The sequence below is a fragment of the Ictalurus punctatus genome, chromosome 5 (genome assembly GCF_001660625.3).
Source record: "Ictalurus punctatus breed USDA103 chromosome 5, Coco_2.0, whole genome shotgun sequence".
NCBI lineage: Eukaryota > Metazoa > Chordata > Actinopteri > Siluriformes > Ictaluridae > Ictalurus > Ictalurus punctatus.
In genome coordinates this window covers 20,354,913-20,381,111 of record NC_030420.2, presented here as the reverse complement: position 1 = coordinate 20,381,111, position 26,199 = coordinate 20,354,913, and the positions used below count along the sequence as shown (strand labels likewise).

General features: G+C 39.7%; 1 protein-coding gene across 2 annotated transcripts in view; it reads left to right on the top strand.

Moving 5' to 3' along the window:
• slc20a2 (solute carrier family 20 member 2) overlaps positions 1 to 26,199 on the top strand; it is a 37,919-nt gene that overhangs the window by 6,069 nt on the left and 5,651 nt on the right. Inside the window, exons 2-10 of one of the 2 annotated variants that reach the window (XM_017467712.3) lie at positions 14,229 to 14,797; positions 15,266 to 15,406; positions 15,555 to 15,640; positions 16,541 to 16,637; positions 16,937 to 17,056; positions 18,697 to 18,906; positions 19,571 to 20,168; positions 20,789 to 20,974; positions 25,047 to 25,131. In XM_017467712.3, coding sequence (XP_017323201.1) covers positions 14,509 to 14,797; positions 15,266 to 15,406; positions 15,555 to 15,640; positions 16,541 to 16,637; positions 16,937 to 17,056; positions 18,697 to 18,906; positions 19,571 to 20,168; positions 20,789 to 20,974; positions 25,047 to 25,131 — 1,812 coding nt within the window. In that variant the 5' untranslated portion in view covers positions 14,229 to 14,508. The remainder of the gene's footprint in view (positions 1 to 14,228; positions 14,798 to 15,265; positions 15,407 to 15,554; positions 15,641 to 16,540; positions 16,638 to 16,936; positions 17,057 to 18,696; positions 18,907 to 19,570; positions 20,169 to 20,788; positions 20,975 to 25,046; positions 25,132 to 26,199) is intronic. The other variant, XM_017467713.3, reaches the window with a different exon arrangement.

The following is a 26,199-nucleotide window of genomic DNA, read 5'->3' as shown; positions in this document are numbered from 1 at the left end:
CATGTTATTTACAATAGAACATAGAAAACATTACAAATGTTTGAACTGAGGAAATGTACCATTGCAAGTAAAAAAGGTCATTTTGAATTTGATGGCCGCAACATGTCTCAAAAAACTTGGGACAGGGGCAATTGGGATTGTAGACGGTTCAATTCAGCTGAAGTCAGGTGCGTAAGTGCTTGTGTGTATCAAAACCCTCCACCCTCACTGGCATTCTGGATCTGATGTTCCATTGCACACTGCGTGTGTTGGTGTTGCTTTGGTGAGACTTGTGGATAGATGGCATGGGAGTGAACGGATTCCATCAGTGGCAAAGTCTGGGGAAAAAAATTTGCAAAATCCCCCAACATAGATTTCTGTGGATTTAAGCACATTAAAACAATGTCAATTGGGCTGCTTTGAGCAGATACACGGATACAAATATAGTGCTACACTGCAGAGAAATTCAATACACCCTATAGTGAATAATGATGTTCAGGTTGAAGTCAGGAAGTGACTAACTCACTTCCCTATATAGACTTTACCTCACTTCATTTAAGATAATGAGTGGTCATGGAGATTCTCTGGGTTCAGAAAGTAAAGTTGTTGCCCTAAGGCAAATGTCAGCCTCAGTTTTTTCATCTTGCATCCAATTATGTAGTTATAATAATGATGCACGCTTTATATGTTTAGCTTTGGTTTCCCTTAAGCAGAAATTTGATAATATGATATATAATAACTTTAAGTGCTCTCTTTGACCGTTATGATGGTGCTGGTGAATACTGTGAAAATCAGATTAATTCCTGATCTCTAACTTGAGTAGTGAGACAGAACTGTCTGTCTCATTCATATTATGTTAAAAGCTGAATCTGTCATACTACTGACATTTTGCCAAATGTGAGGTTTGTGGGTGGTGCATTTTAGCCAAAGGAAAAAAAAAACATATTGTAGGCTCATGACGCAAGGATGTTTGATGGAGTATGCAGTGGGTTGGGTAGCTTATTGTGACTTTCCATTCCATTCTGTGACTAACCCTTTTTGATCTCTGCCTGTTTCACTGAAGTTTGTACGCCAGTCAGCACTAATCTCGTGGTTCGGTCAGGTGTTGTAGGAGTGCCATAGCCAGGTGTAAACTCGGCTTAAACGTACTGTATTAAATATGTAGACAGCTCAAGCATGGTTATATTTATATACACTGATCTGCCATAATATTAAAACCACATGCCTAATATTGAGTAGGTCCCTCTTCTGCTGCCAAAACAGCTCTGACCCCTTGAGGGATGGACTCCACAAGACCTCTGAAGGTGCACTGTGGTATCTGGCCCCAAGAGCTTATCAGCAGATCCTTTCAGTCCTGTAAGTTGCGAGGTGGGGGCCCCATGGATCGGACTTGTTTGTCCAGTACATCCCACAGATGCTTCATTGGATTGAGATCTAGGGAATTTGGAGGTCAAGTCAACAACTTGAACTCTTTGTCATGTTCCTCAAACCATCCTTGAACAATTTTTGTAGTTTGGCAGGGTGCATTATCCTGCTGAGAGAGGCCACTGCCATTAGGGAATTCCTAGAGGTCTACTTAGTCTGCAACAATGTCTAGGTATGTGTTACGTGTCAAAGTAACATCCACATGAATGCCAGAACCCAAGGTTTCCCAGTAGAACATTGCCCAGAGCATCACACTGCCTCCCCCGGCTTGCCTTCTTCCCATACCAGGTAAACAACGCACATGCATCCAGCCATCCACATAAAAGAAAACGTGAGTCATCAGACCAGGCCACTTTTTCAGTTCTGATGTTCACGTGCCCATTGTAGGCGCTTTTGGCAGTAGACAAGGGTCAGCATGGGCACCCTGACCGGTCTGCGGCTATTCGGCCCTATACACAGCAAGCTGCGATGCACTGTGTGTTCTGACACCTTTTCTATTATAGCCAGCATTAACTTTTTCAGCAATTTGTTACAGGAGCCCTTCTGTGTGATTGAACCAGATTGGCTAGCCTTCGTTCCTCAAGCACATCAGGGAGCATTGGATGCCCATGACCCTGTTGCTGGTTCACTAGTTTTCCTTCCTTGGACCACTTTTGGAGGGTACTAACCACTGCATACTGGGAAAACCCTACAAGAGCTGTTGTTTTGGACATGCTCTGACCCAGTTGTTTAGCCAACACAATTTGGCGCTTGTCAAAGTCACTCCGATCATAGCTCTTGCCCATTTTTTTTTTTTCTGCTTCCCACACATCAAATTTGAGAACTGACTGTTCACTTGCCTAATATTTCCCACCCTTTGATGGATGCTGTTGTAACTAGATAATAAATGTTATTCACTTCATCTTTCAGTGGTTTTAATGGTACAGTGTTTAAATCTGACAGTGATCTTCTCCAACCATTAACAGATACTGTAAAATACAGAATGTTTTTTATTAAAATGTGAAACAGGCCAAATGTGTTTATTAACACATTGCACAGCTCTTTCTATAGCACTGCATGACACTTTCATTTGGTATTTCATTAAATAAACCCATGCTGAATGACATGACAAATAGTCTGGGCTCAGTTTAGAGTGATGAGCTTAACTGGAACTGGTGACCACTCATTTGACAGGGACACCTGTTGAGACATGAATAAGATTTTTTTAATACAGAGGTCGTGTGACCTTTCACATTGAAATTCAACGCTGTTAAGTTTTTCCTCCTTTCTCCTTAAAGAGGTGGAGCCTCACCTCCAATGACAGTGGTTAAAATTTGATTAACTAAAAATTTTATTTTTGTCAACAAATTTTCTAACCCCAGGCAAACAAAATGCAATCTTTTACTGTATTCATTCTCAGACAAAAGGAACTAAACACTGCCATTCATTGTCACTGGGGAGGTATCAAGTGTGCACCTTTTTGTACCTTTTAATATGTGTCTTTTTACTTAGAATAGTGCATGTAGTGTTGCTGGGGTTAGCAACTAGAAAATTATACATTAATATCCCTTGTTCTGAGAATTTACAATATGAAAGCATGTGTTAAAGTCCAAATTCCTAAATTTCTAGTGCTCTTACAATGGGCAGTTTACTGTAAGAACTTGCCTAATTAGCGGACTCTTGTCTCATTTGCCTCCTGAGTTCTGCTCAAAAGGCTCAATATAATCATATTATTTTTAATATTTATTTCTGGTTGATATGGGTGAGCTCATCATACCCTTAATGGCTGCTGTTTATAACAGCAATCACCATCCATATTTTTTATTTTATTTTATTATTGCTGTGTTTTTTTTTGGTTGTTTGTTTTTTACAACTCTGATAAGTCAGCCAGATTTATTAAGGAACTGTATAATATACAAATATCACTACATACTCTTTGTTTACAAATATCTTTATTTTTGACTATGCAGTCCAGAGTTCTTGCTTCAGACTGATATAGCTATATGTTAAAGAGGAAACTTCACCATTATATATGCATCGTCTATTCAACCACTTTATTTTAACAACCGTAAAGATTGCTATATTCATAGTTGTTGAGCTTTACCTCCTTTAGAGACAGGGTGGAGATGACTGTTATAACTTTGTTTTCTATTGTTCTGTAATCTGAGCCAAGGCTCTCAAAAGGGAAGTGTACAAAAATAAAATGCTATTAAAGGACTAAAAATTGAGAGGACTAAAACACTGGCTACCCAGGCTATATGATTGGCCACAATTCCTTGGTCTGATTATTTTAATTGTGGTGTCACTAGGTTATAAGTAATTGGCATTGAATTATAAAACCTTATTTGCTTTGTTTTGTAGCTACAGTTGCTGCTGTCAGAGTTGTAGCTCTTCTTTGTAACATTCTTTTTTTTTCCGGTGCTTTTTTGTTTACCTTTCACAAGGTGCACTTTCAGAGTGTGAAAGTAGGACAGAGCAGTAGGGAGTAGAAAGGACCTTCTTTGTTTTCCCCTGAAGGAAAGAATATTTTTGAAAGGAGACTCAATAAAAATGCATTATGCAATGTCATGCTGTTCAGCTCACCTGATGTGCTCTTACCCAAGTGACATGTATTCTTCTTGACATTTCAGCAAAGAAGATTCAAATGCAGTCAAAGCTTTAGAGCTTTGTTCTCGGTGGAATGATATTTGACGGTGTGTATCACGTCTTGTGTACTTGTTTGAAAAGGCCAGTTTGGTGTAGTGGCTTGGCTGGACCAGCATCATTGCATATCTTGTGTTTATATTGTTAATTAACATATGCATATAAAGTAGAATAGATTCCAAATGTGAGCCGCCAAAGAGTGTGCATGGATGTCAAAATACATTTATGTAGTTACCAAGGAATTTATTCTTGAATATGTCTAATGTGCCTTCATACTACTTTGGAGAATTCAATGCAATTTATTTCAAATCAGATTTATTTGAACAGACTTTGTCAGAAAGCACATTTACATAGATCTGGACCTAGATTTCTAATCAAGCAAAATGCACCAACAATGAGAGAAACTGAGATGGCTTAAAGAAGAAACCTTTCCCCCCTTTTTCTTCCCAATTTGGTCACCCTGCTAATTCCTACCAGCTCTCCTCTATCATACAACAGCTTCCAACTGGGGAGGGTGAAGGCTAATACATGCTCCATTGAGACCCATGAAGCCAGCCAGCCTCTTCTTTTCGAACTGCTGCTCATGCTGCATCACAGGGCGGCATAACACTCCGTCCTCATCCGCGGTGTTGCAGTCTACCCTCTTCCACATACATGAGCTCATAAATGCCTGTGACTGTCTAGGATCACTGTGATTGGCAGAGGAAAGTGTGTATGCCATCCCTCCCACCCAGCGAGCACAACCAATTTTGCTCGCTTAGATGAATCCGATAGATGGCTTTTAATCCCACAGATTTCTGTGGCATTGTTGGAATTCAAACTCGTGATCTGTCACTAGGGCAGTTGTGCAAAAAAGACTGAGAGCAAACAGAAGAAAAACAGAAATCCATCCTTGTGTAGGATTTTGGATTTAGTTAATTATGGTATAAATTTGATCAAATTGAAATAGTCCATTTGTCTTGCTTAAAGAAAAATACAAACTGTCCTGATGGGGCAATGTAATTTGACAAGTTTGAACTATGAATGAAATTTTTACGGAACGTGAGAAGTTTTAAATGCTTGCTATATATATATTCCACACTTTTTTTTTTTTTCTTTTTTTTTTTAGGAAGGTACCCGAATGCCAGTATGGTAGAGACGACTGTTTAAAATCTATAAAGTACTCTGATATCTGTGAAATGGGTGTACTGAAATGGAGTTTTTAATTGGTACTGACAACGAGGTTGATTAACTGTCTGTGTGTTTAAGGCGAAGGCACTTTTTTTTTTTTTTTTTTTTTTTTTCCTTTTCTTTTAACAAATGAAGTTCCTTGGGGCCATGCTCACTTTTGCCTAGGGTTAGGGTGAGTAATGTTAATTGTTGGTCTTCTCACGTTACTGCCTCTGCTGTGAAAGAGGCAGTCGTTCAGGAGGAAAAGTCAGAGCCACAATAGCTGATGATCACAAGGTGTGCCTTTTATAAACCCTGACAAAACCATGTGAGGGGAGTAGTTGAGTCAGACAGCCCACCCACACCATATTTGGCGCACTTTTGTAAGTGACGTCTCGGGGTAATACATTTGATTAGAAAGAAATCTATATAATCTGGTGACTATACAACTCTTTCTGAATAGAAGTTTCACAGAATGTTCTTGAAGCTACTTGGGGCAGTTGTGCTCTTTGAGTCAAAACCAATGAATCATTGTGAAAGATATGACCCTGAATCAGTGTGACAGTGTCTGATGGACTGCTGCTAACATTGCTGCTTTGACAGCTAGTGTCACAAGAAACACTGCGATTGCTAGAGGCAACCCCAGTGCCAGCTGAGTGGATCTCTTTGTTTCCTCAGGTTTGGCTATTTTAGATAGATGTGTCTTGCGTGAGACTGCACCGACACACCAGCTCTAGTTTGGGTGGTGTGTGATCTCCTGGTGAGAGGAAGTCATCCCAGTTCATGTCTCTCATGTCCCAACAGTTGTTTTGGTTTGAAGTGGTGGGCAGTGAAAGAGGGGGCACATGATAATGAGATCATCCTTGTGAAAGGAACAATTGTTCCAAGCGCTGAAAGAAAATGAGGAATGTGCTAGCATAACACAAATGAATTTGTAATGAATCTGATGTAATTGGCCTGTTGAGAGAAGTTGTCTGTGGTGCATATATTGAGATACGATTGTGTAATTGTTTAATGGTTCCTATTTTTTGGGACAGCTCTGCTTTTGGCTTTGCTATTTTACATATTTCATTCCTCACACATAATGCCGCCATGGTGCTAATCTGATTAATCAGTCATGCCGTGAGAGTTATTTCATAATGCTCATGTGTGCTCATTGTGCTGTGAAGGGGGTGAAAAACCCCTCTCTCTTGTGCCCTTAAGGGATCATGCATTTCCTAATGGGTACAAATGCTTTTATTAGTTATTGTTCTGTGCTGGTTTGTCTTAAGAGAGACGTAATGCGACTGTAGCAGTGTCCGCACTGTAAACACCATTGAATGTCCTTGGTTGCCGACATACCTTTCCTGGTTTGGAAATTTGCATCCCCCCCCCAACCCCCCTTTACCAAGTGCTTCTGTCATTGGCTCAGTCACCACCATCATGCTTTCTTCCCACGCAGAACTGTCCAGTCAGAGGTGCTGGCTGCCTGAAGTGCAACAGGATTGGTCAGCCTTCTCTTGATGCCGATGCTTTCATTTAAGAGGCAGTCTAGACTGCAGTGACAGGCGTTTCATGAGGAGGGTGCTGCAGGATCACACGTCACATCTAACTCTCGACCTCACGATTTTCTATTCTTTCTGTTAAAGTGCTTTTTTCCCCCTTTCTCTCGATCTCCTCTCTCTCTCTGCCGGACACTTTTTTTTAAATGGATTATCTGATCTGATCGCCTTGATGCTTTGTCATTCTCATCATCACATCATGCCATTTTCCTCATTCTTCCCAGGTCATATTTAATCTGTCCATCACTCAGTCTGTCATTTTTCAACCCATTATCCATCCACCCCCTCCCTTTTCAAAAAGGTTCACTCAATACTGCATAGTGTGAAGGTGAGTAGAGCGGATCAGAGTTTACTGCAGTCAGTGCGGCAGTTTTTCTCCGTCTCGTCGCACTTACCTTTTTCCTCATTCCATTTTTTTTCTCCCTGCAGTGCAACAGGTACTCTTTGTGCCTTCCGGATGTGTGTGTAAACATGTGAAACAGTAGATGAAGTGCAGGTGTGTATGTGTGTGTGTGTGTATCATGTAGAGTTTGAGTATGACTTGTATTTCAGAGCTACCAAGGTTTAATCTGTCCAAGCAAAGTCAATGGACTTTTTATTATTGATTAGAGTTTTTCTACATACAGTGTTATCTGGCTATATTAATTACCTGCGTGTTTATTTAGTTATTATTTGGAATTTCGTTCTTTCCAATATCAAAGAGGGTGTTAAAAGGTTTTTACATTTATCTGACTAAATCTGCACAGTGCATGATGAATTGCAGTATTCTCAGGGTCATGTTCAAAGGGACAGTTTATTTGCATGTATCCACGTGTGCATCTTTAAGCTTTGTAAGTAATGAATGTGCAAAGCACTTGTTACTCATTTGCAGTTATATATAGGATTGATTGAGCCATAAAATCTCCCAGCTTGATGCGGTGCATTCTTGTTATTACGACTGATGAAAAAACGGGTGCTCGGTGGCTTAGTGGTTAGTGCGTTTGCCTCGCACCTCCAAGGTTGGGAGATTGGTTCCAGCTGTTGCCCTGGGTGTGCGTAGTTTGCATGTTCTCCCCGTGCTGTGGGGGTTTCCTCCCCCCAGTCCAGAGACATGCATGGTAGGCTGATTGACATGTCCAAGGTGTCTGTAGTGTATGAATGGTGGTGTGAATGTGTATGGACTGGCACCACATACAGGGTGTACCCCGCCTTATGCCCCATACTCCCTGGGATAGGCGCCAGGTTCCCCATGACCCTGAAGGATAAGCGGTATAGAAGATGGATGGATGGTCACGTTGGCATCTTGACATGGGTCTCGGCATGATCACCCTGGCGCTTCAATTCCACTTCAGAGTAGAATAACTATGTCCACTGTCAACAAAATGTTGGTGTTTGTATTAAAATGACTTTGTAATATCCTTTGGGTTTTTGATTTGTACCCAGGGAGCGGTTGAGCAAAGTGTTAGGCTATGTTGTACTTCGTACAGTACCACAGCATTGTTGTATTCTTTGTCTCATTGTAATTTTCAGCACGGTAGTATCAACTGCAAAGCAGATTAGACATGTATTAATCCGCTTTTTCTAATGTTATTCGCCTAGACTCGTATAGCAGATGCTAACAATTTAATTAAAAAAACAAAACCCATAATTTAATTATTTAACAGGGAAAAACTTGTAAGTGTTGTCCTTGTGAAGCTTTCTGTATGGAGACATTTATTTAACATATCTGAATGACTACCCTTCCTTCATGTTTTGCAATGTGGGAAAGTCTTCGGGATTGATTTATTCTGTATGTAGTTTACTGTATACTGAATGTTCTTTGGTTTGTCCCTCTGTTTAAAAGGACTTGTCACGAATCAAGGATTGGTTTGGAAGCAATCGCAGATTTATTAACGTTTATTAAACAATTAAACAACAAAACAAAGACACTAAGACAACTAGGCAAAACTCTATGGCAAGAAACAAAACACAGTGACATGAAAGACGGAGTTCTAAGACAACGAAAGACAGAAACAGTGCAGACAATATATACACACACACACACATGAGTGCTCATTAACAGAACGTGAATCAGGTGCAGGTGGTCATGTGACATGCAGTGCAGTGGCTGATGGAAACTCCCAATGGAGCAGGGAGGCAGAAGGACGTACTCAGCAGTGCAGGAAAGCAGTGGGACGTCCCTGCGGTGCATGAAAGCGGAGCGACGTCCTTGGCGGAGCATGAAAGCGGAGCGATGTCCCCGGCGGAGCATGAAAGCGGAGTGATGTCTACGTGGCAGAACAGCGGGACAACTTCCTCCGCAGGACAGGAGAGGGAAGCAATGTTCTCCACAAGGCCATAGAGGGGAGCGAGGTTCTCCGCAAGGCCCGAGGGGGGAGCGAGGTTCTCCGTGAGGCCCGAGGGGGGAGCGAGGTTCTCCGCGGAGCATGAGGGGGGAGCGAGGTTCTCCGCGAGGCCTGAGGGGCGAGCGAGGTTCTCCGCGAAGCATGAGGGGGGAACAATGTCCTTCGTGGAACAGGAATGGGGAGCGACATACAGCAAAGAAAAGGAGCGACCTCCTCAGCCGAGCGACGTCCTCAGCCGTGCGGGGAGGCCGAGCGACGTCCTCAGCCGAGCGGGGAGGCCGAGCGACGTCCTCAGCCGAGCGGGGAGGCCGAGCGACGTCCTCAGCCGAGCGGGGAGGCCGAGCGACGTCCTCAGCCGAGCGGGGAGGCCGAGCGACGTCCTCAGCCGAGCGGGGCGCCCGAGCGGCATTGAGCGCGAGGTTGTTGAACAGAGGGGAATTCTTGAGTCCGGCAGGAGACGGAGCATCGTCCTGAGACGAGCGGGCAGGCTGAACGAGATCCATAATAGGAGAGGGAGGGTGGGAGATGGTATTAGCCCCGACCACTGACTCCCCCTCCTGTTGGCGTGGCATCCTGATGCCCCAGTTCTCCATCCTAGCAAACTGCTGCTTCCAATTGAAGGTCTTTCGTTCTGTCACGAATCAAGGATTGGTTCGGAAGCAATCACAGATATATTAACGTTTATTAAACAACAAAACAAAGACACTAAGACAACTAGGCAAAACTCTATGGCAAGAAACAAAACACAGTGACATGAAAGATGGAAGTCTAAGATGACAAAAGACAGAGAAACAGTGCAGACAATGACTATATATACACAAGAGTGCTCATTAACAGAATGTGAATCAGGTGCAGGTGTTCATGTGACTTGTAGTGCAGTGCAGTGGCTGATGGGAACTGGAGTCCAGAGTTTCCTGATACATGACACCTAAACAGTAACCCCAGTAAAGGGCTTGCAAGTAGAACCCCTTTGGGATGCTAAGAACATTCAAAATTACCCAAAACACCCTTGAGGAATGCAGTCTTTTTTCTTTTTTTAAAATTATAGTTTCACTTTCATGCCTAGCATGGACTAAGTAATTCATGCCTTTTTTTTATTATTATTTGCAGTAAGGTATGGTATGTGTTGAACTGGTCATAACATGCCTGTCAATCAAACGAACAAATAAGCCAACGTTATAAGTTATATTAGCTGTGCCGTGATGACTAATAGCATTATTTATACAGGTTTGCATCATTATTTATAAAACAGTTCTCAATAGATAGCACGATAATTGAATGTTTTTCCCCGGGAATGTACTAGAGACATCTGTTGGACTCTTGTATCTGTTTAAGTCATAAAAATCTTGCCCTGTTTTTGCCAGGTTTAGGTGTACAAAGGTATTCTATAATAAAACAATTACTGACAAAAAAAAACATGCTTGTCCACCACCATTTGAAGTACAATGTGTGACAAACCTGAAAATGTACATTTAAAAAAAAAAAAGTTAAAACATCCTCTTATTACATCAAACACTACTAAACTTTGGGCTGATATTTCTGTTAATCATACTGAAAAATACAGCACTGTCAGTGAATCTGGGCATATACCAATAGCGCTTTTAACACCCAGGCCTTGTGCCATGAAAAGATCATTGTGCCATTGTGACAGGACATTGTGTATTCTAAGGCATAGACTGGGTGTAAATTGGTTATTTTGTGCACTGCATTTGTGTGTTTATGAATGAGCAGTTTTGATGACTCGTGAACGTGGGAATGTCACCGAACTATCTGATCCTTTGCAAGCATGTTTGGTGTCTCAACCAGCCATGTGATGTTTACATGACAGATTCTGTAGCTCACCTGACTTCTGCATGCGAAATGTTAATGCCTAGAGAATGTCTTAACCTGGCTCTTGCTCTCTTTACATTTAATTCCCTTTAACCAAAAGGTTTAGTGTTTCACAAGAATGTGCTGTAGTTCCTGCCTGAGGTAAAGTGCATCTATTATGGTTTTTCAAATATTACCTTTCATGTAGTGTTATGTAGCTGCTTGTGAATGTAAAAAGTCTGCAAAGTTTAAAAAATCAAAGCACACGACAAACAGCGTTATTGATTCCCAAAAGAAGGAACCGATTCTGATCAGCTGAAACGAATCGTTAGTAATTCCAGACTTACTTCCTTAATTAACCTTCATAGGTTTGTAACAAAAAGCCCCACCTCTGGTCTTCATCGACTGCTGGCGAACAGATGGAGCTGAAACTCGTTATGATAGTGGGCGTTTCCTTTTCCTGACACACGCTGACAGCGGTAGACCAATCACAACAGATTGGGTCATCTGACCAATCAGAGCAGAGTATTCTGTCTGATAGGAGTTTAAAATGAATCCTATAGAACAGATCATTTAACGATCATTTAACGGGGTAATTTAAATTATGAGCACATTAAAGTGTTTTTTGACCGTGGATGCATGTAAATCTATTGTATGAGAGCTTTAAAACAAAATTAGGCATGTTTCAAAACCATAATAGGTGCGCTTTAAGGAAAGCAGAAAGAGTGCAGTAATTATTGTTGCATTCAGCGCACATATCTTTGAGGATTTTTCTGAATATAGAATTAACATTTCATTCAGGAACACCAAGAATGACCTTTTTGGTACAATAATCTTTCAGCTCCTTGATTATCTTTTATGGATTTGTATCCACAACATCAAGCCTACATCAGATTTACATGAATTGTATTTGAGGTTTAACAGGTTGTTAAAGGAAGTGCTGAAAATCAGGGCTTGCTACAGGTCATTTTGTATAGTACAATTATAATATACTGTATACACAATCTTTTTAGTATTATAATTTAGTATTTTGGACTTCATTTATACACGTTTAAGTAAAATTTAAGTAAAATTATAAGAGCATAAAAAAAAAGACATTTGCTTTCATGAAGGCTGCCTTGACTACAATTTGTTAGTAGGTCTAGATCAGAGGTTTGGAAACCTTCTACAGCCACTGACCCTTTCCACAGACCAAATCAAAGCACAGATGTATTATATCGAACTATTCAGATATCAGGTACGTTGCACAAATGTCTTACATCATCTTTGTTTATTGCTGCCATTAGAACATTTATTCCTGAGTATCCTGCCTACAAAGCACAAACTAGTTACAGCATACAAAAGTGTTTACATAAAATGTTATATATTAACAGCAGTTAATATACAAAGCGTATTTTTTTTCAATTGGCAGTTAGTTTCATGTTGCCATTATTTCACGTTTGAACAAATTATCGAGGTGTATATTTTCAGTTAAATTTTCAGTTGAAGCATTTCAATTCAGTCATCAGCCTCAAATCCCTCAATTGGTTTGATGATGAGGAGGAGGAGGAGGAGGATGATGAGGATGATGGTGGTGGAGGAGAGTGCTGTCTAACACATTTTTCAAACTCGTCCATAGGTTTGGGTTTTGGTTACTCGCCAAACGAGTCAAATTGTATGTCCCATGTATGGGAACACTGAAGAGACAACTCCTATCGGGATATAAATGTTTCACCATAAATGTGATCAGTCAGGATGAACTTTATTGATTTGTAGTGACCATACCCTCTCTAAGGAGACAAGCAGACCTACACCATGCTAGAAAAATGCCCCCGCAACATAACACTGCCACCATTTTTTCCCTTTCACCCTAGGTAGAAACATAGGTTTAGGTCAGACACAGAGAATAAATCTGTGAGAATTTAATGTTTACTTGAATCTGTTCATTGATCATCTTTTGTAGACGTTACAAAGTATATAAATAACAATTGTTAGATGTAGACTTAAAACTAATATAGACAAATAATTCTGTGCTATATTTTATTGCGCAACACCTGTGACTACGACAAACTTTTTGTTCACGTCAAGTCAAATTTATTTATAAAGCACATTTAAAGCAGTTGATCCAAAGTTCCGTACAAAACATTCAAATTCATCACATTAAAATAACATTATAACACCAAAGATTTTAAAATGGCTGAAGATGGAGCGGACCCTCACGTGAAAAGGGAGACCGTTAAAAAGTTTGGGACCAACCACGGAAAAGTTTGACAACGGGGGACAGACAATCAAAAGGAGTTGATTACATTATCTTAATGCTCTAGTAGGAGAGTTAAGGTGAAGATGGTCAGTGATGTACTGTGGAGCAGAACCAGAAAGAGCTTTGCATACATAAGTTAGAATTTTAAAATCAATTCTGAACTTGACTGGAAGCTAGAGAATAGATTTCAGAATAGGGGAAATATGATTCCTTTTGAGCCCTGTTAAAAATCTACCTGCTGCATTTTCCACAAGCTGCAGATGAGATAAGGCAGATTGAGAAAGGTCAGCGTACAAAGAATTACGGTAGTCCAACCTTCATGTAACAAGAGCATGGATCACGGTTTCTAGGCCTTTTCTAGAGAGCAACAGTTTTAACTTTGCAATAGATCTTAAATGAAAGAGCAGCACTGATTTATCAAAGTGCAGTATAGTGTTTATATAATGTTTATCACACTATGCTAAAAATGCATTGCAGCATCACATATTGCTGAGTGACAGTTAGTGGCTTTCCCAATGATGATCAGACACAAAAATGAGTAAAACTGAAAAAAACCCTGTACATTTCTGATTTCCATGAACATGGTCAGCATTGCAGCCAACATGTAGTGGCACATTTACAGACCTCCCATGTTCTAGCGAATGTGACTCAACAACAATCTAATCCCGTTGAAAGCAGCAAAGCAGGAAGCCGAATTAGTGCAAATGGGTATTGGGGACTGATACGCCACATTTTTGCTTAGGCTTGAGCATAACTAGTCTGCTGCTGAGTTTGAATGCAAGCCCTGAAACCCTGCTGAGAATCCAACCTGAGGTGCGAATTTAGTACATTCTTTCTCTGTTGATGGCAAATCTCCATTAAGGATCTAACATTCTTATATGAATATGATTTGTGTTTTTATAAGAAGTTCAGTTTTGCTTGAAAGGGACATTCTAAAGCTGTTAGGTTTGTACTGGGATGATTGTCATTTGAAGCTTTTCTCTCTTCTCCCCCCACATGTTTCTCCACCTTTCTGGCCTTTTTGCTCTCCTACAGTTTTTTTTATTTATTTTTAATTTTTCTCTGTCTGTGTAATTCTGCTGCATGCACAAACAGGAGGAGAGTGCTCTGCAATAATTTCTTTATTTATTGTTTTGACAGCTGAGGATTTCTTGGTCAACAGGACACGAAGAGCGCCAAACAATGGAATGCCCTCTCCTGCCTGCATTGCTCACAGCTTCAGAGACTTCAGAGGTTAAACGGCTTAGTTAGCAGTGTACCTTCTCCCCCTAGAACACACTTGGCCAGGGGAAGAAGAGCGTCTAACGAAAAAGAAGGGGATTTTTTTTTCCTTTAAAAACAAAGCACCTTACTTTTGTTTAATTTATCACTCCAGAGTTGTTTAATTTTATTTGAATCAAATTTAAGAACAGACACCATAATGGATTTATCGTCATATCTATGGCTGGTTGTAATTGGGTTCATCATCGCCTTCATCCTGGCATTTTCAGTGGGAGCCAACGATGTAGCAAACTCATTCGGCACAGCGGTGGGCTCGGGGGTTGTCACGTTACGCCAGGCCTGTATCCTGGCCTCCATTTTTGAAACGCTGGGCTCCATACTCCTTGGCGCAAAAGTGGGTGAGACCATTCGGAAGGGGATTATAGATGTCAACTTGTACAATGATACTGTACCTATACTGATGGCAGGCGAGGTCAGCGCCATGGTTGGTAAGTGATATTTTGATTTAAACTAATTTATGACAGCTTAAATTTATGAACTGGGATTAAATGTGAAAATGTAAAGCAACTGTTAATTCGGGTTTATTTTTTTTCCTTTTCCTGTTCAACTGTGGACTGCCAATACTCAGTCCACAGTGGTAGAGTAAACATATGGTCACATGTTGTTTGAGGGCTGACTGATACTCCTTACAGATGCCAAGTTCCTGAATGGGGTCTTTATTTTCCCAGAAAAATGTAGACTAATGGATCCAGGAATTAAAGTGTTCAGAGAGAATGTGTTAAGGAGTACGCAGCATGATTCTTTGTTTGCTTTCCTTCCAAGTTTTTTCTTGTAGTGTTTTAAATCTTTTTAATAATAATGGCTTTATAGAGTATAAACCTAAGAAACAAGAGGGGAAGCATGTGGCTAAAAGACTCCCTGCCTGTGTGAGTTACGTGTTTCACCTTCTTTCTCAGGGTCTGCGGTTTGGCAGCTCATTGCCTCGTTCCTTAAGTTGCCAATTTCTGGAACACATTGTATAGTGGGGTCTACTATTGGCTTCTCTATGGTGGCCATTGGCACCAGAGGAGTACAGTGGATGCAGCTAGTCAAAATTGGTATGTTTTTAAACTGAGCAGTATTAACTTGAACTAAATAACTTTTAAACTGTATTAAGCACTATATACATTGTATTACATGGTTCATATCAGCATACCATTTGCCTTATCGTTATGAAATAACCGAAATAATTTCTGTGTGCTTCAGTTGCTTCATGGTTCATCTCTCCTCTGCTGTCAGGCCTCATGTCTGGCCTACTCTTCTATGTCATCAGATTTTTCATTCTTAATAAAGTAAGTTTAAAGTCGCATGTTTTCAGAATGATCTCTATGCTGTGTAGACACTTGTCTATTTTGTATGTATTGCATTTTGCGTTTGTAATATACAACCCCAATTCTGAAAAAGTTGGGATGCTGGGTAAAATGAATGAAAATGAAACAGAAACAGAATGATTTGCAAATCTCATAAACCCATATGTTACTCACAAAAGAACATAGAAAAGATACCAAGTATTTAAGGGAATGTACCATTTTAAGGAAAAAACAAGGTAATTTTGAATTTGATGGCCGCAACACATCTCAAAAAAGTTGGGACGGGGCAACAGAAGGCTGGAAAAGTAAGTGTTACTAAAAAGCAACGGCTGGATCAACATTTTGCAACTAATTAGGTTAATTGGCAACAGGTCAGTAACATGATTGGGTATAAAAAGAGTATCTTAGAGAGGCAAAGTCTTTTTAAACATTTTAAACATTTGATATGTTTTCTATGTTCTATTGTGAATAACATACGGGTTTATGAGATTTGCAAAACATTGCATTCTGTTTTTATTTACATTTTATACAGCGTCCCAACTTTTTTGGAATCGGGGTTGTAATTGAAGGTAGCCATACACTTTGTCAGTCAGATATGTTTCCTCAGATTGAGCGTACTTATAAGATACATTCCATTTGTGATTCAGTCTTTGTACTTGGACCAGTCTTGTTTTCTAATGTTGCAACAGTCTGTTTGTTTGTTTATTTATTTATTTATTTTTATTTTTTTTATAAAGACATGCACTTGTTTAGACCCACCCTAGGGGCCTAATGACCTTCCCAGTAAAATGGAGTTACAGCAGGAAAAGATACATTACACCTGTAAATAAATATTTCCTCATTGTTTGTCACTGTTGATCAGTATTTTGTTTCTTGTTGTAGGATGATCCTGTTCCAAATGGCCTCCGTGCTTTGCCCCTCTTCTATGCATCAACTATCGGCATCAACACATTCTCCATCATGTACACAGGAGCTCCCTGTGAGTCATCGCTCCCTTAAAGGGACAGCTAATCGAATAAATGTGCTTTATCACATTCAGTGCAAAATGCTGCAGACATTGTGGTTAACACTGCTCATTCTTGTAATTGTATCATGCTTTTTATGTAAAACGCTTTGTTTGCGTTTGCAGATGTGCTTCAGATAGTTTTATATAAACCTGAAAAAGGACAAAATCTAGTTTATTGGAAGACCATCTGTTTAACCCAAGGCGATTTGTTAATCTGCCAGGTGTGCACTCTGTTCCCTGTCGTTCTGAACTGTGTGTCTGTACCCCTGCAGTGTTGGGCTTGGAGATGCTCCCAGTGTGGGCTATCGCCCTCATCACCCTGGCCGGCTCTCTGGTGTGTGCTGCTGTGGTCTGGATCATTGTCTGCCCCTGGATGAGAAGGAAAATAGCAAGTAGGTTCACATGCTAAGATAGTGATTTACAAGCACTCCACAAACCATGTTTGGCTTTGTTTTCAAACGGTGGTTTAGTTTAATTATCCCCAGATTTTTTGCAGTCATAAATCAAGTTTATGCATAACAGAAGTTTGGCTTTTATGAATGTGTTCTTATTAATAATCTAGCTTTTTCAAAACTACAGAGCTTTAGCTCAGTAGGAAGGAGGGTAAATAAGTAGGAGAGAAGGTAGAATAAGTCTAGGGAATCTAGAAAAGTAAAATAAGAGGTGGAGTAAAGCTGAAGTATTTGGTGGCTGAATTTCATTTAAGAAAAATGTATTGTTAATGAATGAATTAATTAATTAATTAATCAACAAAAAACTTATTCACTTTATTTTATTTTTGTCCATGATCACATTCCTTTATCTCTTATTAATACTCACATCTACCATTAAACGGATTTTAATATTTGAGAGGCATTAGGTATTGAAAGCAAAATTACAGCTGTAATGCTATCAAGTCAAATGGCAGAGGTTAATAGGAAATGCATTGTTAAGTAATGAACAGAACCTGGTGGTTACCATCTGTTGCACCGCCGGGAAGCTGCACAGTGGAGCGTCCTTTTTGCTGGCTGTGGCTTGCAGCCTCATGTTGTTGCTTAACCTGTGTCAAAATGATCACAATGAAAATAAACTCTGCAGCTGTTTATTGGCCATTTCACTGTTTTCTTAGTTTTAAAATCGCACGGATTTCTCATGGTAAACTGATCACAGGCGCGTTGTACTCTGGCTGCAGCTTGGAAATGAGTGGGATTTAATATTTAATTGTGTTTGTTGGTCACGTTTCAAGCAGCATGGTCATTGACTTAACTAATGCATGAACATTATGTTTGAAGTAAAAGGCTGGGTTTATAATACAATATAATATTAAGATAAGATAAACTTAATTGATCCCACGCTGGGGAAATTCCCTTGTTACAGCAGCTCATTTACACAAAACAGATAAGAAAGAATACACATTAAATAGGAATAGAATAGAAAAATGATAAATGAAAAATTATTTAAAAAATAGTAATTGAAAAATAAGAATAATAGTAGTAAAAAAAAATAGTAACTGTAATATGAGCACAATGAACACCTCAAAGTATGTACAGATGAATAAGAATATGAATATACAGATGAATAACACCTCGATTATATACAGATAAGTGACAAATGGAATATTGCACAGTAGAGGGTGAGCAACAAATAGTAATAAATGTACGTAGTGTAGAATTTTACGTATGTGTTGGCTGATGTTGCAAAAAAACAGGTAGCAGTGCTACATTGTTATTGATAATTTTATGCAACATTATATATAAAAATTATTTATATAATAATAATTAATAAGACATTTCATGACTTTGCTAAATACTAATGGTACATTAAAGAAACACTCAATATTTATTTTCGTAGCCACGTTATTTAGATGCCTTTCTATCTAACACTATGGTTCATTTCGTGGCGATTCTCCTTGCCTAATGGAGTTGTACATACTGCAAAGTGTTTCGACTGGTGAGACTATGCAAAAGCAATGATTCCTCTATACCCATCTAGAACAAAGCCTGTAGGTTTTTCAGCTCAGAAAATCACACGTCCTCCTTTTGTCCATGTCCAGGTCGTTTGAAAAAAGAACATGTTCTCTCACGCATCTCTGATGAGAGTCTAGATAAGATTCCCGAGGAAGAAGAGGAGGCTCCGGTGTTTAAAGAGCTTCCAGGGGCAAAGAGTAATGACGATTCTGAACTGCCCTTGGCTGGAGAATCCACTGGGGAGCTAAATAGCCTGGCCAATGGTGGCACCGTCCTTCCTAATGGCCGGGTGTATGGTGAGTTTATAGTCATGTATTTTTCATGAGTTATTGATTTTGCTTAGCTGTTTGACTTAGCCCCTATGTCTGTGCATCTTCTATTTATTTAAGTTTTTATTTGAATATTATTTAATGAGATTTTTATTAACTGTTGTGATTTAATGGGAATTTAATGGGACACCATTCATTTTACCACAAGAATTGTGCTAGACACACTTTGAATGGATTTTAATATGCATGTTAAGTCATATGTCCAAACGGATGACAAATTAAATGGAAAAAAACAAAACAAGTAAACAGCATAATGTGTAAGGTGCTGAGCCACCACAAGCCGCGAGAACAGCTTTGCATAGATTCCGCAAGTCTTTGGAAATTCATGAAACCATGAATTTGTGTGTTACACAACGCTCTCTGCCACATTCAGTCCAAGATTTCCCACGTGTATGGGAAATTTTGTATTTAGTAACTGTTATTATATTGTCTTCAGCATGTTTTGTTACTGCGTTAATTTACTATAATCTCATGTAAAACCATTTGTGCTTAAGGTATGAAATGTGGTATTATTATTATTTTTATTATTATTATTATTATTATTATTATTATTATTATTATTAAAAAACAAAATGATCTAAAATAAACATGGTGATGCTTGACTTGCAAACTGCTCATCATATCCCACCAGGTCGCACTCACTCCATGACAAATGGCTGTTTGAAATCGCCAGTGTCCAATGGAAGCTTTGCTTTTGATGGACATATGCGCAGTGACGGCCAGGTGTACCACACTGTGCACAAGGATTCTGGTCTCTACAAGGATCTGCTACACAAGATCCATGTGGGCCGGCTGGAGGAAGAGCGGCCTGACGTCAGCCACCGGGTCCTACGCCGCAACAACAGCTACACGTGCTACACAGCAGCCATCTGCGGCTTGGCCGTACAGCCCCTGTTGCGCTCCGAGTCAAATGCCGCAGCGCCACCTGAGGACAGTGAGAAGCTGGTGGGTGACACAGTCTCCTATTCTAAGAAGCGTGTCCGTTATGACAGCTACTCTAGCTACTGCAACGCCGTGGCCGAGGCTGAAATCGAGGCAGACGAGGGGGGCGTGGATGTAAAACTGGGATCCGAGAAGCATGAGGCTCAAGGTGCAGGAGTGGTGCTGGAGGACTGCGTTGATGAGGACAAAGAAGAGAAGGACAAGCCCCAGGTTTTTCTGCTCTTCCACTTTCTTCAGATCCTCACTGCCTGCTTTGGGTCCTTTGCACACGGTGGCAATGATGTCAGGTAGGCTGCTTGTCAAAAGGTAACCTTTATGTCCTGTTTTATTGGAAATTGTTATTACTACAAATGACTATATAACTAAAAAATATGTTTTCCATTATGTGCTAGATGGACGTGAAAATCACTATATTACAGAGATTAGATAATCATGTCGTCCGTTTGGAGTCTAACAGTATGAAATGAAAGTACACTGATAATGAATGGTCTGGGTAAAGTTGAAGCAAAAAAAGGTAATTTCAGTGAGTGAATCACTGTGATCATTAATTTAGTGATTGAATGTTTTAAATTAATTAATACATGTAGGAGAAGATTATTTTCTTACACGATAAATATCAGTTTGACTCATAAATGATGAAGCACTGATTCATCCTTCATTCATCTTCAGTAACTGCTTTATCCTGATCAGGGTTGTGGTGGATCCGGAGCCTATCCCAGGACCACTGATTGTGAGGCGGGAATATACTGTAGTCTGGATGGAACGCCAGTCCTTGATGAAATATGATTGAACATAATTAAGCATGCTTTTAGCCATACCCAGAAAGACCTTATTGTTGACTTAATATCTATGTATGGTGCGGAGTTGTGATGTTTCTAAGCATAAGAATGCTTTTTCTACCTGGCAGTAATGCCATCGGCCCACTGGTGGCACTGTGGATGATCTATGAACAGGGTGGGGTAATGCAGGACGCAGCCACACCTGTATGGCTGCTCTTGTATGGTGGAATCGGCATCTGCACTGGCCTGTGGGTGTGGGGACGCCGTGTAATCCAGACCATGGGCAAGGACCTCACGCCCATCACGCCTTCCAGGTGAGATCACACCCCTCCTGTCTGCATGGCCGATCTGGTGCATGAGCGTTACGTTTTTCGTTCTATTTTTCACAACATATGAATTTAACTCTCTATATGCATGAATTTCTTCTGTTTTTTTTGTTTTTTTTTACTGTTTTGTTTTAAAAGGTTCCTACTTTCCTTTTCTGGGTTAATAGTGAAATTGTTTTATGCAAACCGCCACGTTCACTTACAAAAGCAGCATTTTTCCAGTCATTATGCTCAGTAAGGATCCAAAGAATTTGCCTCACCAAGTAGGTCATGGCTGTTTGTCCTATTAAAATCTAAGTAGATTAGGACAGTAAAGCTTCAGCTTTGTCGCTCACACATTAGGCTACATGCAGCTGTGGAATGAGTACAAGTTTTTTTAAAGATGGAATGTTTGAGAAAGGACAACTATTATCACTATTTGTTCCCTCCTCATCAAACTGCGCACATCTGCTAAATTTAGCGTTACACTTGAACACAGAACCATTATGACCTTGTGCTCTTATGGTGACAAGAAAAACACATCAAAACAAAACACCCCTCTGTCGAACAACAACCACTTGACTTTATAACTGGAACACAGTACAATTAAAATAAAATGAGCCACTTGTGTATTAAAAAGCTTTTTTTTTTCATATGGGATATTAAACTTCACTTCTTAAGCTGTATACAACACTACATACCCAGTAAATATAGGTTGAAATACCATGAACAAACTTCATGAAATCAGCCCTATTGGGACCAGACCATCTACACCCGCTGTCAAATAGGTCACTCCAGGATGACACAAGTTTTTAAGACTCACCAACAAGGAGAAGACTCACCAACATGTACCTTCTGCCAGGATCCTTTATCCTTGAAACATGTTTTATTAGACTGTACTGGTCTTAACCCTGTGAGAAACCTTTTTTATTCAGTCAGCACTCTGGAAGAAATTTTTAACAAATTCAAACCTAATGCAATTTTAGAGTTTTTAAGAAAAGTAGATTTTAAAAACCTTCATATAGAGTCCGTTAGACATTTCTCGCTGTGAAAACGGCAATAGCTTGCCTTCTTCCCATAGTGCATCCTGGTGTCTTTTTGGTAGGTATTAACCACTACATACCGGGAACACCCCACAAGACCTTCGTTTTGGAGATGCTCTAACCCAGTCGTCTAGCCATCACAATTTGGCCCTTGTTAAAGTCGCTCATATCCTTAAGCTTGCCCATTTTTCCTGCTTCCAACACATCCACTTTGAGACCTGACTGTTCATTTGCTGTCTAATATATCCCCTAGACAGGTTGTAACCAGTGCCATTGTAACGGCATAGTCAATGTTATTCACTTCACCCTTCAGTGGTTTTAATGTTATGGTTGATCAGTGTATTATACAATACATCATCATCGTTGTGGTGCCAGAGCAGGAAACAATAACCTCTGCCATTTTGTAGACTAGACAGCTTAATAAAAAATTGTATAAGCATTTTTACACTCTACGTGTCCTGTATATGTTATAAGAGCTTCAAACTTGCATTAGAAGTGGTAGCTGCTGCTGAGCACTGGTCCATTGAGGATGAGGTGAGAGGGCAAGCCCAGTAGAGCATACCGGATGGACACTGCAGCCAGACTTCTGCAGTTCAGTTGATCTGAATAAACAAAGTCTATGAACTGGAGACTTTAGAATATGATCGATTGAAACATAATGAGCTTTGTCGCAGCCAGAAATAGAGCTCCAAAATGGCTAAAATGCCTGACTCCCTTCTCTCTATCTTGGGCACCATAGATCGCAGAGGTGGTGATGCTGTTATTTAAAAGCTATTGAAGAGCTCTTATTAACAGTTACAAAGTAGAGCATACCGATTGTTGTGATCTGGCACTGTATCTGGGTATTAGCACTTCAGTTGTGGATGATTCCCGTTCTGGTAATGGTGTCAGGCTCTCCACAGAAGAACTATGACCAGTGCGCTGTCTATCTTTTAACTCAGCAGCATCCAAGGTAATTCTGAGATTTAAATCATTATAGACGTCATATTGTCAATATTGAGGCCTGGACCTGTAGTACAATAAACAGATATTTGTGGATCAAGAACACTGAATTAGAGCCAGTTAATATTAACCTGCTACATCAGGGGTGGGGAACCTAGGGCTCGTAAGCCATAAATGTCTCTTTCTGTGATTGCCAATGGCTCGACGGTAGGAATAAATAAATAAAAGCAATTACTATCATGAATGCTAGGGTGCTGATTCAACTAAAACTTTACATATTTTAAAATATATATACATAAGTCATAATCGATGCCTGTTTGTTATGTAGACACCAACCAATCGTGATGTGGCACAACAATGTGGAGCAGAGCAGTGATTTCCCAGTCTAATTCGTAAATCGGTTGAAAACTACATAGCTACATAGTTTTCAGTTTTTTAACAAAGATGAAATGGCTAAAAGGAGAAAAAAACAAAAGATGACTAGTATAGTTCTTTCCAGTTCGAATGGACAGACAAATTTACATTTGTGGAAGTTGCATAAATGGTAAGTAGTGTTCAATTTTCTCTTACTTGCGTACTGCATCTTGCATTGATTTACAAGCTATCATAGTTGGTTAAATGAAGTCCAAGTGCCACCAACAGGCCTATTAGGTGAAGTGCAGGCTGTTGCGTCAAGAACTCGCAAAATGTGAAATGGCCTTTATTACATTACCACTTTTTATAACTATGCAATAATAGTAAAGATAATAATAATAATAATAATAATAATAATAATAATAATAATAAGCATATAAAAACATCAAAAATATGTTCACATTTCTCTGGCTTTTTAAAGAAAAAACATAACTTTCTACCTTTTATGGCTCTGCCAGCTGAAAAGATTCCTGACCTCTGGTCTACATGGTACATTCCTGTTAAAGGTGCTTCCAGTGAAATTGCCATTGCTTCTTCTTTTTCCATCTTCATCTGGCATGTTATAAGTCAAAAGTTATATCATGAAAAATGTCATTTGGCATGTATGCTGATGATGTCGCTAACACTGCTGTAGCAGTGGTTTTGAACTAGGAAATGGGATTTTATGTTTCAAACACTGACTAATGCAGTGATGCACACAGTCAAACGTCCCAGTACAATTTTAGGAAATATAAGCACTCTTGGAACATTGCTTGACCAATCAAGTTAGTGGACCGGAACTGAATAAATTATTATAAACTAATATATACATCTGTCAAAATATCTCGAAAATACATTCATAGAGATTTAACTGTTGCTGTGGCCTGATGTCAGCTCATAATTACTCTGACATGAGCAGTTATTGTCTGAAGTACTTGTGTTTTTAAAAGACAGCAAATAAATAAGTTTCTTTAATGTAGGTTGGTTAAAATGTCTGTATGGGCACAAGGCGGGATTATTCACCCTGGATAGAATGCCAGTTCTTTGCAGGGCACCATGTGTGCACGCACACACACACACACACACATTCATACCTAGGGGCAATTTAGAGTAGCCAATCCATCTACCAGCATATTTTTTGGATGTGGGAGGAAACCTACATGAGCACAGGGAGAAATGGATAGTAACCTGAGCTGTGGATCAAACCAGAGACCCTGGAGCTGTAAGGTGACAACTGAGCCACCACACCACTAAAAATGGAGCTTTTTAAGTAAAGCTGCTTCAGGAAACCAACAGAAACACATTTTGAACAAGGCATAAATTTTGCACTCACTCCATCTGTGTTTGTGTTTGTATATGTGTGTGTGCGCATGTGTTTGTTTGTGGGACAGAATAAGACTTAATTAATACGACACATCTCGCATCTTAACACATAGCTAATCTGGCAATTCAATATATATATATATATATATATATATATATATATATATATATATATATATATACACACAAAAGACATCTCCTATATTTTCTCATGATATTTTTCACACTTTCGCATGATATTTTCTGCCTGTAGTTTTGCATGAACTAAACCAATCATTTCTTTCTGAATGCATGTCCGCCTGGACTGTGCATGCATTGGTGATACTGGTCTCAGTACAGGTATGACCATATAAAATGATCTTTTGTTACCCTCCCCGCAGTGGATTCACTATTGAGCTGGCTTCAGCGGTGACTGTTGTGCTGGCGTCCAATATTGGACTCCCTATCAGTACCACACACTGCAAGGTAAACACTGGTTCAGGTGATGGCTAAAAAAAAAAAGAAAAGGAGTGACCACGTTTTCAGAGGGATACAGAGCTGCTGCAAAATCTCCAAACTTATCAGGCTGCCATAGATGATTGTGGTAAATGATAAAAGAGATGCACGTTACCTGACTTAGTATAAACATCAGGATTCATATACAGCATGAATAGACTTGTAGAAATATGGAAATGTAGCATGTTCTCCTCAGACATGGTAGGGCTTTTTATGAGCCTAAGGCACATGGCCAACAATCAGGTTCTCTGATCTTTATATAATCAACACTGTCCCAATCCTGGCACTGTGTGCCTGGAAATGGTTTCCGATAACCACCAGCCATCTCAATTGCACACAAATATCAATTGAACAGAGTCACGTTCCACATAATTGAATGCAGCTTCTCGGCTGGGGCAATGCAGCACTCTCAGACTCTCTGGAAAAGAGGACAAGAGCTCCTTGCGCTTGTCTTAACCCAAGACTCCGTGCCTCCAGGGTCAACGAGAACTTGACATCTTCTCCCCCTTTCTGTCTCTGTGGCAAATTCCTCTGTTTTTGTGGTGTCTGTATGCTTGGGGTCATGCAGTGTGTTGCTCCATTCTGTGTCTCATTTATCTCTCTGTCTGTTTTCTGTCTCCTTCTGTCTTTGTCTATTCACAGTGGATTTTGTCTTGAAGTAATGAGTGCTCTAACAGTGCTTATTGCTTCAAATGTGGGCATTCCCATAAGCTCCACCCACTGCAAGGTACCGAAGCTGTCATAGGGAAGCTTTGGTAGAGTTCAGCCCCTCATTAGTGTAATCACCTAAGCGCTAATCACGCCTCGCTTACATGCCTAGCTACTTGCTATGTGAAATCATAATTGTAAGATTAATCATTACTCTTGCGAATAAATTCCAGAGATTGAAATTTGCAGCATTTTAACTAAAAGCCATAAGACTACTCCGAACATCTGCTTTGAATATAACTACATTCATTTAATTAGAATGTCAGACTTAGCATTAAGGATAACTATGCTATTAACCTTATTCATAACTCCGATTAAAACCTTTTTTTG